The sequence below is a fragment of the Zootermopsis nevadensis genome, unplaced genomic scaffold (assembly GCF_977971745.1).
Source record: "Zootermopsis nevadensis isolate Lab colony 2312 unplaced genomic scaffold, Znev_1.0 Znev_ptg000023l, whole genome shotgun sequence".
Classification (NCBI taxonomy): Eukaryota; Metazoa; Arthropoda; class Insecta; order Blattodea; family Termopsidae; genus Zootermopsis; species Zootermopsis nevadensis.
Window position 1 is genome coordinate 3268926 of NW_028259155.1, and position 18849 is coordinate 3287774.

At 37.6% G+C, this 18849-nt stretch overlaps 1 protein-coding gene across 8 annotated transcripts in view; it reads right to left on the bottom strand.

The window, feature by feature from the left end:
- LOC110833034 (inactive tyrosine-protein kinase transmembrane receptor ROR1) overlaps positions 1–18849 on the bottom strand; it is a 227107-nt gene that overhangs the window by 25536 nt on the left and 182722 nt on the right. For all 8 annotated transcript variants that reach the window (XR_015536739.1, XR_015536740.1, XR_015536738.1 and 5 more), the window contains one exon: positions 3979–4081. Coding sequence is in view for 1 of the 8 variants with exons in the window: in XM_087354678.1 (XP_087210804.1) it covers positions 3979–4081 (103 nt within the window). In the remaining 7 variants the exon portion in view is untranslated. The remainder of the gene's footprint in view (positions 1–3978; positions 4082–18849) is intronic.

An 18849-nucleotide genomic window follows, 5' to 3' on the forward strand; every position in this document is an offset into this window, starting at 1 on the left:
TGTAAAAATTGAGGTTTATACGGCGGTGAGTCTGAAGATGGCTGTCTTCTGAACTGTAGCGCCGTGTAGTCTGGTAGAAGTTTACCGACGATTTAGAGGTCCTTGCTGCCTCCATCAACACATCTTACACTATTATCTTTATATTTCAAATGATTAACTCCGTAAAGACGAAGTTCATTTAAATAATATTTAAGTATTCAGCCCGCACCGCGAAGAAAACACATATCTTCACCATTACAGAGATCATCTGGTTAACTCTGTGTAAGGAAATAATCTTTGTTTATACTGAGAATCATACAAACCTATTAATACACAATACGGATTTGTTGATAGTTAAAGCATCTGGTACATATAGTTACCACTCAAGATTTAAAGAGTTGAACTGGGGATCAAACCTTCTCTGTGTCTTTACGGAAACTAGAGGTGGTTTGAGGGTCCTGCCTTGCATCAAATATTCACCTAATTGCAGATTGATGGACTGATATATACAACTATGAAAATTAAATCAGAAGAATGAACGGATCGTATTCCACTTATGTCCGCAAACGAATCCTGCAGTCTCTTATTTCTATAGAAAAAGTGTCTTAATCAGTCCGATCCCCTTAAAATTTCTGATAAGTTTCGTCGTCGCTGCTAACAAGACATCACAACTACATTACATTGGAAAACACTTTTAGAATTATTCCGGTTTAATATTCATTTTTACTCCATCTTTGCGTCTCCCCCTTGTTCATATTTCGATATAAAGAGAAAGTTTTCCAACGAATGAATGCATTTCAATGAGAAGTTTTCAAAGTCTTTCTCTCTACAAAATTCTGGATAATATATTTAGTTAATAATTGTAGAATTTTACGCATAAGTGGCGTTAACTACCAGTGGTGTGTATTTCTTACCCTATGACAAACAGATTACGTCAGATGCTTTTAGTACAACATGTACTGTGAATCTAATACCCAGAAAAGAACAGAAAAATAGTTTCGTTAAAAATATAAAGGACAATGTTAGTTAAATACGTACACTAATCATGGTCTCTGACCGTATTCGATAAAACTCGATACAGCTATTAAAATTAGTTTAACTTATTCTGACATATACAATGAAAATGTGTATGTATATAAATATTATACACCCACACGCAAAATTTTTTTTAAGACAAGCCCTTGTGAAATTTCTTTAATTCCTGAGACTAATTTTCAAAATATAAAACATAAACTTTCAAGGGATTTTCTCTCGAATTCGAACATCAATTGTACTAACCATTTTTTTTTTACGAAAAACAGTGACAGAAACAGCGAATTGTAAGAACATCAGAAACCTTACCATGTTAATTAATTTTCCGTGGTTATTCCACCTTACAGATGTCTCAAACGAGGAGCTAAGAACCAGCGTATCTTCAGTTCTACTCCAAAACTCGCTCGCTCACTTACTTTACCTTTTTTTCAGATGAAACATTTACGCAAAAACTTTTCATTTTCAAAGCCTTTGGTCTTTCGCGTGTATAGCGAACTATGTACGCATCTCTGAAAGATTCAAGAATTCTGCAAGTGGCAGCTCTTTAAAATATTCACGTGAATACGTCTTGAATGTTACTATCCATATAAAAACCTCTCCCCCTTAGCGCCTACATGGCGTGTAACAGGATTAATTTACCTCTTAGTTCAAAAAAGTAGTTTCGACGTTTTGAATGACACGAATCCTGTATTCACTTACTGGAGGTCAAGGAATATACTGATTGGCTAAGAATTAGCTTGATAAACCAAGGAAATTAAAAGAAACAGACAAAATGGCTCCGGAAATTGAATTCATCTCCCAAAAAGAAAGACAAAGACCTTCGATTTTTTAGGATATCAGCTCATCTGCGCGCTGCTTCTAACCAACGGTTTAAACTATTGGCGTACAGTTTCAGAGATAAATATGCAGCTAATTAATTTAGAATCTGGCAGCTAAGATAAGAGTATTGATAGACAAGTGGTTGGTTTCACAGGAAGCACAGAAAAAAGTTTCGAAATTAATCACAAGAAATTAAATTAAGGCACCTCAAGTGATTACATAAATACACGCTAGGAGCGCTACTACATTTCGTTACGGATTGTTAGAGCGAACACGTTTAATCTACCAGAGTGGGCTCTCGAAATATACTGAGTGAGAGAGAGAGCGAGAGAGAGTGAGTGAGTTCAGGGATACCACGCATCTGGGAAATCAAATCTCTGGTGTAGCAGTTTAGTCAGTGTGGAACGTGAAAAAGTCTGAAGCGAAACGAAAGACAGCAGAAAAGTGTACTGGCCCTACATGAATAACCTGCAATTACGGTATCCAGACATTTATAAAATCGATTTAATCCCCATAAAATCGATTTAATTCATAAAATCGATTTAATCCTCATAAAATCGATTTATTCATAAAATCGATTTAATCCTCATTAAATCGATCTGATTCATAAAATCGATTTAATCCTCATAAAATCGATTTCATCCCCATAAAATCGATTTAATTCATAAAATCGATTTAATCCTCATAAAATCGATTTAATCCCCATAAAATCGATTTAATCCTCGCGTAATATTATCTTACATTCCTCGCGGGTTAAGATTGTGCCAGCTTGGTACCAAGGTTACCCTTTTATTAAACTTTCCACCTCACAATCTGTAATTCGTTTTATCTGCTGAGGAGGAAGCCATAGTAACCAAGAAATTACCCGTTTCTCACGCAGTTCAATTACACAAGATGGCGGTTTCTCACACGTCCGCCTCCTCAAAGTGTCTGCCTGTTTCTGTCCTTGAACTTGTAGGCTTCCTCTGCCCACGTAAAATCCTACAAATATTATCTTACGTATTTTACATACATTCTTCCGGTGTGACGTTCAAGCCTTATTTACATACATGAACCAACGTGGCTTCAGCAAACTCCCGAACTTTTACGAAAGCTTCTGTAATACGAAAAATATGGAGTTGGTATTATTTTTGTTAATGTCAAATTATACTTCTCATGAACAGGATCTGCTTAATGTAATAAGGACAAGTTGAAACAAGAATTTAACGGAAAGTTATTCGATTCTTGTTCAAATATTTCTGCTCCTTTCGGTGATTCATGGCGTTTATTCGGGAATGAACAATCGTCCCACAAATAGCAAGGACTTAAGGCAGAATGCGCTGATGGATTCCAAGAAAAGGGGGAGACAGAAAGAAATAAAGAAAAATTAAACACAGAACGGAATAAATAAAACAATTCGACGCAATAGAGTCTAAGCAACCGACAACGTCGTTAAATATACCACAAAAATAAACCTGAGTAACAAAAGATAAATAAAAGAAAATATCACGTGTTAAACATTAAATACAATAAAGCCACAAACACAAAAGATTATTACAGAAATTTATGTCTTATTTCATCTCCACTACATGTTTCGGTCAATATAATGACAATCTTCAGGAGATACAGCAATTTATAAATGCTAAAATTGAATTGTACAGCATGTAATATTAAAAAAAGAAGTTAAAATGATCAATATGTAAAATAATTAAATAAATTTATAAATTTTTAATCAAGTGGCGGTTTCTTGGGTTGAAGCTCCGTCAGTCTTAATCATCACCCTGATGATGGAGGCAGCAAGGACGTATGAAAAGTTAGCAAACTTCTATCAGGCTGCATGGGGGGGGGGGGGGCTACAACCCAGAAGATGGCCATCTTCGGACTCACCGCCGTGAAAACGTCAGATCCTAACCTTACAATTTACACCTAAAGATCTTTAGCGTACTTTACAAATTTAAAATTTAAAATGTCCATAGTATATTTGGTATTGTTTTTATAAGATATGTGGTCCAAGGAGTGTGTTATGTATTTCTCTGTACTTAGAATGGATTAATAAAGGCTTGTGTTTACGCCTGAACAATATCTGGAATGCGAACCACTTGAAGTTGGTCAGAATGTCGACTGTGCTTCTAGCAGGTTTGAAACCATAAACATGTTTTCAGTACTCACGTGTTGGATTCGTCATACGCATCATTGTAGTCATCGTAAGTATTGTAATCGTCAATATTGGTAGCCGTGTCACCACTGTTGGGCAAATGCCCGTGGCCCCACACTGAAAAAGACAATACAAAATATTAACACTCGTATGTATTTCTATACAGGGATATGAGACTACATCTTCTGCTGCAGAAAGTTTCGGAGAACTAGGTATCTGCCATTCTTTTACGATCAAGAAACCTCTAAATGAAAACATAAATAATATATAATATTAAACTTTTACAGCCCAATGGTAACTGAATGTCCCACTTGCTTCAAAAATCAGTAATTCTGCAATATTCATCTATGTTTTTCATACGATTCTCAGCGATTATTTCTTAAAACAGCATTAACCACTCGATCTTTGTAATGGTGAAGTGTAGTGTTTTCTTCGCGGTACGGGCTAACATATCTAATAGTACCGATATTATCAAAGTCACTTCACAAGTTAGGGAAACCTAGGGGCCGTACAAATTCCTCTTTTGTCTGCCGGACCGCTGGCTAGTAGTCAGCGCGCACCCGGGAGGTCCTGCGACCGGCCATCTCGACACAGGTTTTCCTTGCTTTTCCTCTGTCTTCAAGCAAATGCTGAGATGGTTCCCAAGTTCCAAGTTGCCACTGCAAGCTTCTCATGCAGCCCTCCCGATTTAAATTAATCAAAATTTACACCCCTTAACGCCGTCAAAATTTACCCCCCCCCTCCCCTCAGTAGGAATTTCTAAATTATGTATTAAACTTCCAAATTAATAGTCTCAGCTTTCGCTAATACAAAATTTCAAAATTCCGTCTTTTATGCCAATCATCACACTAACGCCTTCACTCTTACTTTATCCTTAACAGAAGGACGAGCGGGCATTGCCTGGGGACCTTCTAGCTATAAGATGCTCTTTCTTCCCCCCAGATATCGAAGTGTCTCTCACTTCTCCCCCACCAATTTCCTCTTTCTCTCTCTCTTTATTAAAGTCACTTCAGTGATAACTGTAACCCGAAAAAGGCACTGCAGTGGAGAACAGGGCATTGGCCAACCCTATTGAGATCTTATTAGTCGACCATCCTCCCCGCACCACGACATGCGATAGATCTAAAGAGGAATCCGAAGATCGAATTACTAGATCGACTTTTTTACATTTGCTTCAGTCGTAATTGGAAACAGTGTATGACCTGTCCAGTTATTTTCACGTATTAAATATCAGTAAAAGAAGCTGTTGTTTAACCTCAAAGAAATGAAATATATCAACAGAACTAAACGGAAGTAACCAGTTAAATTCCATGACAGCGCTGTTCACTGCCATTGTCGATTAAAAGGATAACTTCACAGATAAATATTAGCTAATAACCCCCTGAAGTTAAGTGTTAAAGCTGTAAGAACGGTTATAAATGGTACGTTAACGCTTTCAGGCCACCCATAATCTAATCCAATCCATTTTATTAAATATAATTATATTATATTTAATTCTATACAATGATAGTCAATTATATTCGATTTTACTCTGTTCTGTTCTAACGTACTGTATTAAATTCAATTACATTCTATTGTCAAACCTATTTTATTTTCTAATATATTTTATTTGACGTCAAATCCAAGAAATAACGGTAAAATTATAAAGAGTAAGGAAGAACCTTAAATTTTTACAATTTAAAAATTCACACAATTGAATAAAAGTTTACAGGTGTTCGTAATGAGTCAATTGTTATGAGTTTATATTCAATTACTTCGTCTAATGTTATTTTATCAGGATTGTAAATTTTTAAGTCTGTGTTACATAAATCGAAGATCTCGACTTTGTTGTTGGCCGTGAAAATGACCTCCACCGAGCAGACAGGGAAGGAAATGAAACCAGCCACGACCTTGCCGAGAGACAAGCGGTGAAATTACGTCACTGGGAGTGGCGCTGGGTGTCTGACGTCCTGGTTGGAAACTATGGCGCCTCGGACTGAATCACTGTCGGCTCTGTGAGAAACTGTGATGTGTCAGATATATTATTCTGACGGCGAGAGACGAAATGAAGGTTTCACATGCTGGGAAGATTTTTCTTACTCAAGTGGTGAGATCTGTCTTGAATTATACTGGGGGTCTGATAGACAGTAGTTGAGATTCTGCGACGTTCCTGACCTGATATCAGGTTCATTCCCTGCTTGCGAAGAACATGCTTACTTAATTACTTCAATACATTCCAAAGACTGTGTTCGTAAAAGTCAGTTTTTGTTAACTACGTGAGTCAACTAAACTGAAGTCCAATTTTAATATTATCCCACAAAGAAAATCTTTATCTCCAAGTGGTTTCTCCCACTTACATTTTCATAACAGAAGGATATGTATTTTAATTTACCAAATTATTGTTCTGAACATGTTATCCGTGAAAAGCAAACTTAAAATACTAGACGAAGCTTAATATTTATCGAATTGTCAGGATAGACGATTCTGAACTTAATTTAATCTCCTCTCAATTTCATCATGAATATATCCTCTATATGTCATTTTAATTTCTTATTGTTTGATCTTCCCCGCAGTTTTAAATTATTATTTGGCGTTGAAATATTAACACAGCAGGGACAGATCGGTCATATAACTGATGGATCCAGGAATAGCCATGAGAAATTTGTAGTAAGTTTACGCGAAACAACTGAATTAACAATTTAATGTTTTAAGTAACAGGAGAACGCTGTTGAATTTCTGTTCTGGTTTAAAAAATTTTACACAACAAATTTGCTGTGGGATTTTACAGCCGCCTGCTTGTCAGATGACGAAGAGAGAGCCCTGCTCTCTGATTCAGACCCCCGCTGTGAAGAGCCCTGATGGAGTGAAGTAGCCACTCTTTCCACAAGTGGTAGAACTAAGTTTCGATATGAATTAGCGAAATGTGGAGGGGGGAAGAATCCGGACGACCGGAAATTTGACAAGAGGATAAGCCGGTTGAGTGAAATTAACTGAACTGCAACGCCAGGACAGGAGTATCACTCTCCGAATGACGTAAAAATATATATTAGAATCTTTGCGTTATCACAGAGAATTTCAATTGTAGAAGAGTAGAATACGGGTTGAAACTAAAACACATCCGAGTAATTCCGAAGAGGCACGCACTGCCCTAAGTAATCTACAGCGAAGTTAATTAAACCAGAGATAAATAACTTTTGTTATATCAGAACACAACTCGGGCACAAAATAGGCAGTGTTTAAAATAACAATTCCTCACAAATTAAACAAAATAACATCAGGGAAACAAGACACAATCCACTTTCTCCAACAATTGGTTTCCATGTGCCAACACCATTCACTTTCTCCAACAATTAATTTCCTTGTGCCAACGCCATTCACTTTCTCCAACAATTAGTTTCAATGTGCCAACACCATTCACTTTCTCCAACAATTAGTTTCCTTGTGCCAACACCATTCACTTTCTTCAGCAATTAATTTCCTTGTGCCAACACCATTCACTTTCTCCAACAATTAGTTTACTATCAATCCAGAAATAGAAGTCCCGAAAAAAATAATATGCATGTATCGTTCGAATAGAGATAAAATAGGGAAGTTCATTAATAAACTATAGTAAGAATCCTCAAGCCAAGAACTCCTCAATTCAAAACAAATGTGTTGCACGCACATGGGACTAGTTTTTTAAGTAACAAATGCTCTAAGGAAAATATATATAAATCCATTTTGTCCTGGAACTTAATTACCGCTTTCATTCTTATTAATCTTCGTGGTACGTTTTCTCTCGTCCCCCCCCCCTCCCCACACACAAGCACAAAACCACGTAATGCGTTGTTGAATGTTAACCCCTTGCAGAGACCAACACAGACATCCATTAAAGCACTCAACAAGGCATGAAATCAGCGGGGGGTCACATGCCTAATTCTTTACACCTCGCGTAAGTGGATACTCTTGTTTGAACGTACAGAAAGACGCCTAGGAAACTAAGTTGCTATAATTTAATCTGAGGGTTAATTTGACACTCGAAAGGGTAAGATTAGGTTCAGAGCTGCAATACAACGGAGGTACTCGCAGGAGGCCTTAAACTTAAAAATATACTTTGGAAATTTATTTTATTTGGATAATAATGATCATCAAATTCTTTCTTCGGAAGTTTAGCAACGATACATTTTTTTATAAATGTCAAAAAATAACGAGCAATGTTATTATTATAATAAACAATTAAGCGTAATTAAAACCCATAATTAATTAGGGCGATGAGTAATGAAGTTAGTAAGCACATACATTCAATTAAATCTGGAGCGGATATCGAATATCGAATGCACGTTTTCAGAATACAGCTATGTAACATGAACGGGTATAAAAGAGCTTCGATATTATATTAAACTTACAATTCCAAACGGAACGTGCTATTCCTAATTAAGAAGCAGTAGTTCCTTCGATTAATTACTGATCTGACGTCAAATATTTCACCATCCGTCATTATTTTAAACACGACTGTTGAGAAAATGTTCGACTGCCCTAGCATCTTTTAAACAGAATGCTATTTCAGTTGTAAAGTTCTATATTCTTTACTGGGCTAGATATGCGTACTGAATTCATAGATATCATACTAAATTATAATAATTTACATCGATTATATGGGCCATATAATAATAAAGAAAGCTTATCAAACGTAATATTAAAGTTCGATTACATTTTATTTAACCACATGATTCATCTCCAAATCATTGTATTTTCAATTAAATTTTTTTAGAAATACAATCAACATCATAAACAGAAAAAAAATCTATTTATATAGAGTGCCACCATCACAGAATGAGTCCTGGAATTAAATTATATTAAAGATAGGGCCCCTTTTATAAGTCCGTCGAACGTATAATTACAAACTTCGTTCATAGATGTCAGGCCTTACTCGTATTCAAACCAGTCCGTATTTCGTGCAAACTAATGTCGCTTGAACGGTTTTTAATCGCATCTGCTTCAAGGCAGTTTCGTTTCAGCAATTTTTAGAGTTCGTTGCTATGGGAACAGTGTGGTTTTTATCGTTTATTGTGCATCCTACATTGTCGCCAACCTGTTGTACAAAACCAAAACCTCAGTAAAATTTACGATTATAAATATTCAACATCTGTTGGGAAATACCGCAAATCCTAGAACGACAGTTTTCATTAGCAGATTCGAAAACATCTGTTTTCCGTAATTTTGCTGATATTTGAGTGCTTATTTAAAAAGTGTTCTTAAGACATTTGTCGCTTTGAGATCAAGAAGCTCAGGTTGATGTAACGGGATTGTACCAGTCATGACGATGTCAGAAAAAACAAAAGCGAAACAGAGGAAGAAAATTATTGAAAACGAAAAACGAGGAAGGTAAGAATAGAAAAAAATATAAAATCTAAGGAAATAAAATAAAATAAAAGCATTAAAATAAATAAAATAAAGAATAAGAAACGTATATAAAAGGAACGAACAACGGAACGTAAGAAATAAGACACGAGGCGCGAAAGGAAAGATAACACAGAAAAGGAAAATTGTTGGTATAGAAAGTGAAAGGAATTACATTAATATAAAGACAGCGAGAATGAGAGAGAGAGAGAGAGACGGGTAAGAAAAATAACTAAAAAATAAAAGCTAAAAAGAATGGAGCAGATACGAAAACTGTATAAACCAAGACGAATACAAAGTCTCAGTCGACTGAATGGCTGGTTCGTGGATTTTGACTGTGGGTGTAAAATAATATTACTCTCATGACAGACATCTTATAAATCTCGCGAAAAAATAAAAAAAATAAAAAAAAATCCAAGGTTAATAAATACTCTTTCAATCCTATTTTTTTTGTGTTCTGTCTGAAGACAGGTCCATATGAACAGGATCCTTCCATCCTTTTCTCGGACTGGGACCTTTTCATATACGTTCTTGGCAGATGATCCAGAAGTGGTTTGCCATTGCCTTCTTCTGTGTGTGAATGGAGTAATTGTTGGGATGCCACGGAGGAAAACTCCGTGTTGCCTAGACCACGGCCTTGCCCAACACAAGTTATAAATTCGGGCACCGCCGGGAATCGAACCCGAGACCCCAGGATTACAAGGCCAGCGTTCTAACCGCTAGACCACCTCATCTTATTATTATTTAGTGTTCTGTCTGATGACAGGTCCATATGAACAGGATCCTTCCATCCTTTTCTCGGACTGGGACCTGTTCATATACGTTCTTGGCAGATGATCCAGAAGTGGTTTGCCATTGCCTTCTTCTGTGTGTAAATGGGATGCCACGGAGAAACCGGGGAAGCCCCCGGAGGAAAACTCCGTGTTGCCTAGACCACGTCCTTGCCCAACACAAGTTATGCATCTTATAGAATATTTAATTTATCTTTATAGTCACGTGCTTGTCTCAGATAAAACATTACCACAGCAGCTAAAGGTCGGCGCGCAAATGACAGAGGGGCATGAACCATCCCAGTTTAATTCACGTTCTGAAATTAATGTTCATCCTCTTCACTCCAAATTTCTAGGAAGGAATCCTTAAAATCATAACAGTAAATTCTGAGCAGGATAAAAACTTATCCGTCGCGCTTATCGTATTTTGAACATAATTTTTTGCACACTTCGATGAATGTTATGAGTTTCGTAGAAAACTTATCAGAAACTTTTAGACGCTGCCCCCCCTCTACCGAACTGTCCCCCAGAGGCACAACTATAGGGCCTCGTGTAGACCACCTCCCTGCAGCTCAATCGTGACAAGGATTCAATCAAGTTAAGAGCTGAGTCCCCACTAAGTCGCCCATCTGTCTTTCCTCCCTCAAGTCTCCGTCTTTCTTTATTCAGGCACATGAAGTGCGTGGTCTCATGTTGGGAATGCGATGCGTTAAATATTTTCTGCAAACTGTCCAATTGTCAATGATTAAATAAAGACTTCCTGTCATATTCTGAAGAATATCTTGATGTCTTGTGAGATTTCATGTTATCATGGCGGCGTCTACAGAGATGACTCTCTTAAGGGATGCTGCACCATGTCTGGTAGAAGTTTCAGAACTGTCTGCTGCCTCTGAAACGTCCGTAAACGTCTACCAGAATACACGACTTGTCATCAAAGAATACAGTCTTGACGTCTATCTTGATAAAGAACAATAATCATCAGAAAACGTTCGAAGGGAAGGTCACAATCATGTACATAAATGGGGAATGTAATGTGATATTTTACAAGTGAATGTTTATATGCAAAGTCAGGATTTTACTCAGTTACTTATTTTACCACCCGATCTCTTACCAATATTATTGGACCCAATACAGAATCAGCAACTGTCTGATGCTCTATTATCGTCCTGAGTTCGGCTATTAATCTCTAAGCATCTGTATAATTATTATGTACGAAGTTAACCGACCTGTTACGGATGTACCCGAACAAAAGGGATGGGTAAATTTCCCACAAAACCTCAAACAGAGTTTCGTGTTTTAAATTTATATCCCCTTGCGTTCCAGAACTGTTTTAGGAAGTGGCTTAGACTTCTATTACGTCGGTCTGGATCACACACACACACACACACTATCCTACCTCGCACACCGCAACAAGGGTAAAAGCAAATTTATGGACCACTGAACAAGCTTAAAATAGATTTTAAACATCTGAGGCCTTCTCCAATTAATGCAGTAGCAAGGATAACGAGATAAAGTTCTGAGCACAGAAAATGTTATGGCAAGGGTTTATGTATGGATATGGTTTCAGAATTAATGCTCAATGCCTGAAGGCAATCCAGGTATACCCCAGACTCCTCCAAAAACGAACATCCTCCATATGCGTTGTGGCATTCAGACGAAAGGCTAAATAGGTGTGGAGTAATAAAACATAAACACAGAAATATCGCATGTGAACTAACACTTCCCATGAAAACTGAATATTAAAATATAAATAGAATTTTTATTGAAAAAAAAACTTTAATGCAGGTGCGAATTTGAATGGAGCGAGGGGTTTAATGAAACAAATCTACGTCCTGAATACAATAGTTTGATATCTACTCCATACGCCGATGAAAATTTTAGTAGCGACAGATATTAGAAATGACACAATGTCCGTTTATCGTAGAAATTGGATTAAATGGAAACCTGGTGTAATTAGAAAACTTTCCTGGGCATGGGAACACGGGGCGAGAAAGCGATGAGAAAATGCCTGTAATAAATAGTTAGAAAATATGACAAGTTCATGTAAGTTTTGGAACGACGTTAAAAAAAAAATCCAAATTACATTTTCGAGGGAATTACGAGTGGATTGAATCCAGATAATTCACGAAAATATTCAGTTCAGAATTTTTTTACGTCTAACATAAGAATATGTAAAAATTAAAAGGCTAAAAAAATAGAATTGATCGTTCACCTGAAGTTTTTATGAGTGTAAAACTTGGTCCTTCTTCCTGCGTTAATATGAACTGACGACATAAGAACCACTAATAGGTACCTGAGGAAAATATACGGACCGACGAGAAAATAAAGCAATAAAATCCATACAACTACAATGAGAAATTCATAATTTATACTCTCACAAAACATTTTTAAGATCACAAGCTAATCAGAACTATGAGATGGAATAGGTTATGTAGCACGCACGGGAGAGATATGTTAATTCATACAAAATGTTAATCGGGAGATCTTAGATAAAATGTCACTTTTGAAACTTATATGAGATATTATTAAAACGGATTTTGAATAAATAACATGTGGTCCATATTGACTGGATTCAGCTATCTCAGAACAGAAACCAATATCGTTATCTTGTTCAAACGATAAATGATGATTATTTCTTGACTGTTCGAGGTAATATTAGTTCCCCGAGAAATATATCCCTCCGCGTAGTTATTTTAACGCGGAACGGTTAAAAAATGTAACAACTGAAAATAAATTGGTTTCAATTCACACAACACATGTTACAAATTCAGGAAAAGTTACACCTCAATGAATCACCTTTTCTCAAAAGCCCATCCTATCCAACGAAGAATCATTTCTGATTTAATTTTTTATATTTTAATATTTTCCGTCAAATCACAATTTTAATAAGATAATAAAATATAAAATATTTAAAATATCATTTCACGTTCCGCATCGAATGATCGATTTACAAATTGGAACGTCTCTTACGACATGTTTCGATTATATTTAACCGTCCTCAGGTATAAATTAGATTTGTAAATTTTAAAACTCGAATTACAATAATTTACAATGTAATATATAATATATAAGAGTAATCTGATAAGAACATTTCAATAAACTGCATAACATTGTAAATGATTGTAATTCGAGTTTTAAAATTTACCAATCTAATTTATACCTGAGGACGGTTAAATATAACCGAAACATGTCGTAAGAGACGTTCCAATTTGTAAATCGATCATTCGATGCGGAACGTGAAATGATATTTTAAATATTTTATATTTTATTATCTTATTAAAATTGTGATTTGACGGAAAATATTAAAATATTAACCTAATTCACAATATGACGCAAATATAGTACCTTATTAATTTTTTATGTTAACTACTGAGTTCATGATACACGAAACATTGTTTGTATTTCAATGGTGGAGCCATAAAAAATAGTTTGGGAACCACCACTCATCACGGCGAAGAGTTCAACTACCAACAGATGACAAAAGACTGTGAACAGCCCTGACGTATCGCATTCACGTACACATGGGAACTGATGCTATAGATATATATATGTCAAGTCCACGACAAAATACGAGTGGGATAACTTAAGCTAATAACCCCGGCACTCACCTATTGCAAACGAGAAAAACCACGAGAAACTTAGGCAGGAGTTTTAACCACTACAGAGACTGAAGTTAAAATCTGTCTGAAACCTTGCAAGTGTACAGCAAAATGTAGCGATACAGTGCGGATGAGTACCACCAATTACAGGCTTCAACGGACACTGTGATGAAGTGACTGGTCAGCTTTACATTCCATTCGATTTCACTTACTCACCGACTCACTCACGGAGAAAAAGCCCATATGTACCCAATAACCAATGGCGGGGTCGGTCAGAGAACACAAAAAATATCTTCTGGGCATCCGGTCATCCAGTTACCATCGGATTTATTGATATATTTGCTCCGGACATTTTTACACACGAAAGCATGATTTTAAATGCGAATATTTCACAGTACAGGGCTACCATCTGATTGAAAGACCTGACAGGTAAATGACATTTTCATTATTTTTTTCTTAGGTTTAAATCTTCGGTTCCCAACGACCCCAAAATTAAGACCTAACTGTAGAAAATGACAAATATATCGTGGTCGTAACATCCAGTAGCTACGAACTTTTCCTACTTATTGTATACGTCACCAAAATATATGCTTCAAGGCCAGGAAAGGACACCACACCCATTATCGGTCGGTCCCAGGTCCCTAGCACAACGTTGCCAGCTTACACTCTCCTCATTCGCTTTGGCTCCGATTGTGTTCGTGTTGCAACGCTGTACTACGTCGCTGTGACCTTGAAACATCCAATTTGGTGGCGACTACTATAGTTATTCCGACAGATTGACGTGATGAAATTATACAAATGATAAACAACAGAGTGACAACTAACTGGCTGCATTTTGTAAAGGAGGGTCTGCAGTGCGAACTCTCCACTGCACTAGAATATGGAAGCCTTTGCTATTTCTTTCCTGTCTTTCCCGAGGGACCATGTTTCAGTCAACGCCAAGAGATTGGATATGGCTTTCTGTGACTGAACGAGGGACTTTGTTGTGGTGCGGTGCAGGGGGTGAGATAGTGAGCTTGGTTCAGTGTTGTAAAATATCTTTGACACGTCTAAGTAAAGCAGAACTGCTTATATGCTCGACAAACATGGACACGGTGACGGATTAACTGCTTGTAAGCTGAGAGAGTTATCGCTTCTTCAGTTATGTAGTGAGAAACTGAAAAAAAGTTACTAGTTTTACGTCGAGTGAAGAAGTGAGATTCTCATGTACACACTGTACAAGTTACAAGTACATTAAAATTATACACATATAAAGACAAATTAATTTTTTTAAAGAGCAACGAGTTATATAATTTCTGAAGATATCGATATAATTATCGGTGGGTAACTCCGCGTGAACACGCTGCCTCCATCTTCAACTAACATTAACATTGGCCACCAATTATTTTCCGTACCTAGGCATCAGATTAGCTATTAATTTTGAACACCCGCTTGGCTGTCTTCTGGGTTGTAGCACCGTATAGTCTACCAACGTTTCATAGGTCCTTGCTGCCTCCATCGTCGGGGCGATCGCCCTTATGGACCATCGCCGGTTGGTACTGAAACTGCTGAACACAGAGCAGACAATTCAGCGAGAAGAAAATACTCCCCCTTCTCACAAGGTACTTGCGGGTAACGTGGCTCGGCAAACGAAAAGGTGTATAAAGTGTATTTTTATTATTATTATTTAGTGTTCTGTCTGACGACAGGTCCATATGAACAGGATCCTTCCATCCTTTTCTCGGACTGGGACCTGTTCATATACGTTCTTGGCAGATGATCCAGAAGTGGTTTGCCATTGCCTTCTTCTGTGTGTGAATGGAGTAATTGTTGGGATGCCACGGAGGAAAACTCCGTGTTGCCTAGACCACGGCCTTGCCCAACACAAGTTATAAATTCGGGAACCGCCGGGAATCGAACCCGAGACCCCAGGGTTACAAGGCCAGCGTCGGTAGATGTCAGCGTTTCGGAAAAACTTACTGTCTCCATCTTGAGGGCTAAATATGGCGAATATTTTTTCTCCGATGCGTTATCATCTACCAACAAATATATACGGCGCTGAAATCCGGAAAAATAACATGTAAAATTTATTTTAAAAATACAAAAATTACATTATCAAAAGAATAAGAACGTAGAAAAATCTGAGACTGACACAGCAACAATTCGGATGAATACTGTTTTGATCTCAACAACGTAATATATTGTTTTTATATCACAATAATCTACTACAGGCAGTCTGCAGCCTTCAGACTAAGTCACCGGTTTGAGGTTAAGCAAACCTCGAGTAAAACCTTCTATGACCTTACAGCAAACATGCATGTGTGACTGCTCGTCCATCTGCCTGTGAATAAATAAGCAATGCAATGGCAATTGTGAATTTATCTCCCCTCGCCGAATTTCGTACCAATCCAGCACACACCTCACTTGAAGCCACAGTGTTCCAAGCCCAGGGCGTTAATTAAACAGCAGAGTAAGAGGCGTGGGTTTCGAAGTTAGCATGTTCTATCCTCTCACCCTCCACCTCTCCGAGTTCCCTAAACTAAACCTATTCATGCACTGTATGAGAATCCTCTGCAATTTTCAGTACCTGCGAGCAACAGTGACATATACTTCAAGTTACACATATTTCGTCATAAGATTAATAGACTTTAAACCCATCAGTCAGCCTACTTCTCCAAATCCCTAGCTCCATTATCGCGAAATGTTTTGCATATTTTAAATGCATGTCAATTACATTTATACATATTTAAGTGCGTGACTGGAAGGAGATTCTGGTCAATTACGGCACGTAAAATAGACGGGCGAAGTTTTAAAATAATGTAAGACTTGAGGTTCTCACAGCGCTGTGTAGTCTGGTCGATGTTTACCAACGTTTCAGAGGTCATACTGCCTCCGTCATCAGAGTATGAAGATTTCTGTCTTCTGGGTTGTTGCGCTGTGTAGTCTGGTCGATGTTTACCAACGTTTCAGAGGTCATACTGCCTCCGTCATCAGAGTATGAAGATTTCCGTCTTCTGGGTTGTTGCGCTGTGTAGTCTGGTCGATGTTTACCAACGTTTCAGAGGTCATACTGCCTCCGTCATCAGAGTATGAAGATTTCTGTCTTCTGGGTTGTTGCGCTGTGTAGTCTGGTCGATGTTTACCAACGTTTCAGAGGTCATACTGCCTCCGTCATCAGAGTATGAAGATTTCTGTCTTCTGGGTTGTTGCGCTGTGTAGTCTGGTCGATGTTTACCAACGTTTCAGAGGTCATACTGCCTCCGTCATCAGAGTATGAAGATTTCCGTCTTCTGGGTTGTTGCGCTGTGTAGTCTGGTCGATGTTTACCAACGTTTCAGAGGTCATACTGCCTCCGTCATCAGAGTATGAAGATTTCTGTCTTCTGGGTTGTTGCGCTGTGTAGTCTGGTCGATGTTTACCAACGTTTCAGAGGTCATACTGCCTCCGTCATCAGAGTATGAAGTTTTCCGTCTTCTGGGTTGTTGCGCTGTGTAGTCTGGTCGATTTTAACCAACGTTTCAAAGGTCATACTGCCTCCGTCATCAGAGTATGAAGTTTTCCGTCTTCTGGGTTGTTGCGCTGTGTAGTCTGGTCGATGTTAACCAACGTTTCAGAGGTCATACTGCCTCCGTCATCAGAGTATGAAGATTTCCGTCTTCTGGGTTGTTGCGCCGTGTAGTCTGGTCGATGTTAACCAACGTTTCAGAGGTCATACTGCCTCCGTCATCAGGGCGATAAGTATGAATCATAGCTATAAATTTCGGTCGTGTCTCCTCCGGTATTCTATACCCTATTCTTGTAAATATTTCTCAGAAAAAAAACCCTTGTATAATGGATTTATTTGCAGAACTTTGCACATAATTCTATGACGTTTAATCAAGAACACGAAAAAATACCTTTTCAACGTACCTTACTTTCGCTAATTAGACCCTCTGACTTGAACCGATTTTGAAATAATTCTGAAAGTTCCGGTTCCTTTCGTTGGACTGGACTCGAAAAATCCCAGGGAAAATTATAACACGAGACTACACAACACAGTTAAAATAGAACACATTACCTGCATGTATTACTTGACTGAATTCGAAATAAGGGATTCAGTTGTTGGTACGGTCCAAGACAATACGCATCACAAACCGCTGAGATTACCTTGCTTTTTCAACTCGATATCTATAACCATGATCGATAAATCTGTACTATTCAGTTTAATTCAGTCGAAGCCAAATTGCTTTCCTGTAGGTTCATCAGTATGAAACACTGACGACAATACGGCCATAATTAATCACACGCACAAAACAATACTTACCAACATGACATCTCGTACATGTTACAGATTGCTGATTGCCCCTGCTGTCTCATTTCTCACATTCTTTAGTCGTAAGTCATTATACGTTCTACTTTTCTCTCTTAACAACCCCTGCACGCCAATCTATTGCTGCCAAAAACAGCAATTAACTGACCGGGGTCTCATTAGTTCCAGGATTTGACACTACGTGGACCTACTATCAGAGCCAGAGGACAATCTCAGAGATCGGTGGTTTGCAACGAGAGGATATATACACTGTCTCCACAGTGTAACAATGGAATAAGAGAATTATTGCCATCATTAGTTGAAACTGGGTTCATTACAGCGAAAAATTACACTCGCGTTGCCAATACCGGAGGCTAACGTGGCCTTAAATTCTTGGCGAGACGTTAAAATATTATTTCTGAACAAATTTAATTACATATATTCTGATTTCTGAATCAGTTTTGAAGAATATATGATTAAAATCCACAATAAATTATCACAGAAGTATGATGATGGTTGTTTTCGTTTCAGAGGTCCGTGCTGCCTCCATCATCATCATCAGGGCCTTCGAAAGGCGTCGTAATTTCCAGCGGAAGGCGATACAAGTTGTAAAAGTTTTCTTAGCCGCTGTGGCAATGCAGTTATAATTATGTTCTGTGGTAAAACTTTATAGCCTTCATGTCAGACAGTCTCTGTGGAAAAATTGAACAGAATGTTTCCGGTAAAATAAACCTTTCTATTTACCGACGCATGTGCATAATAAAAAGAATGAAGACTCTTTTTTACTGCTATAAACGCGATGTTCTTTTTATTTTAAAAGAACACACAAAAATTGCTACAATTTTATGTCAAGAAAAATAGAGATGTAGCAATAAATGTTTATTCCGTGGA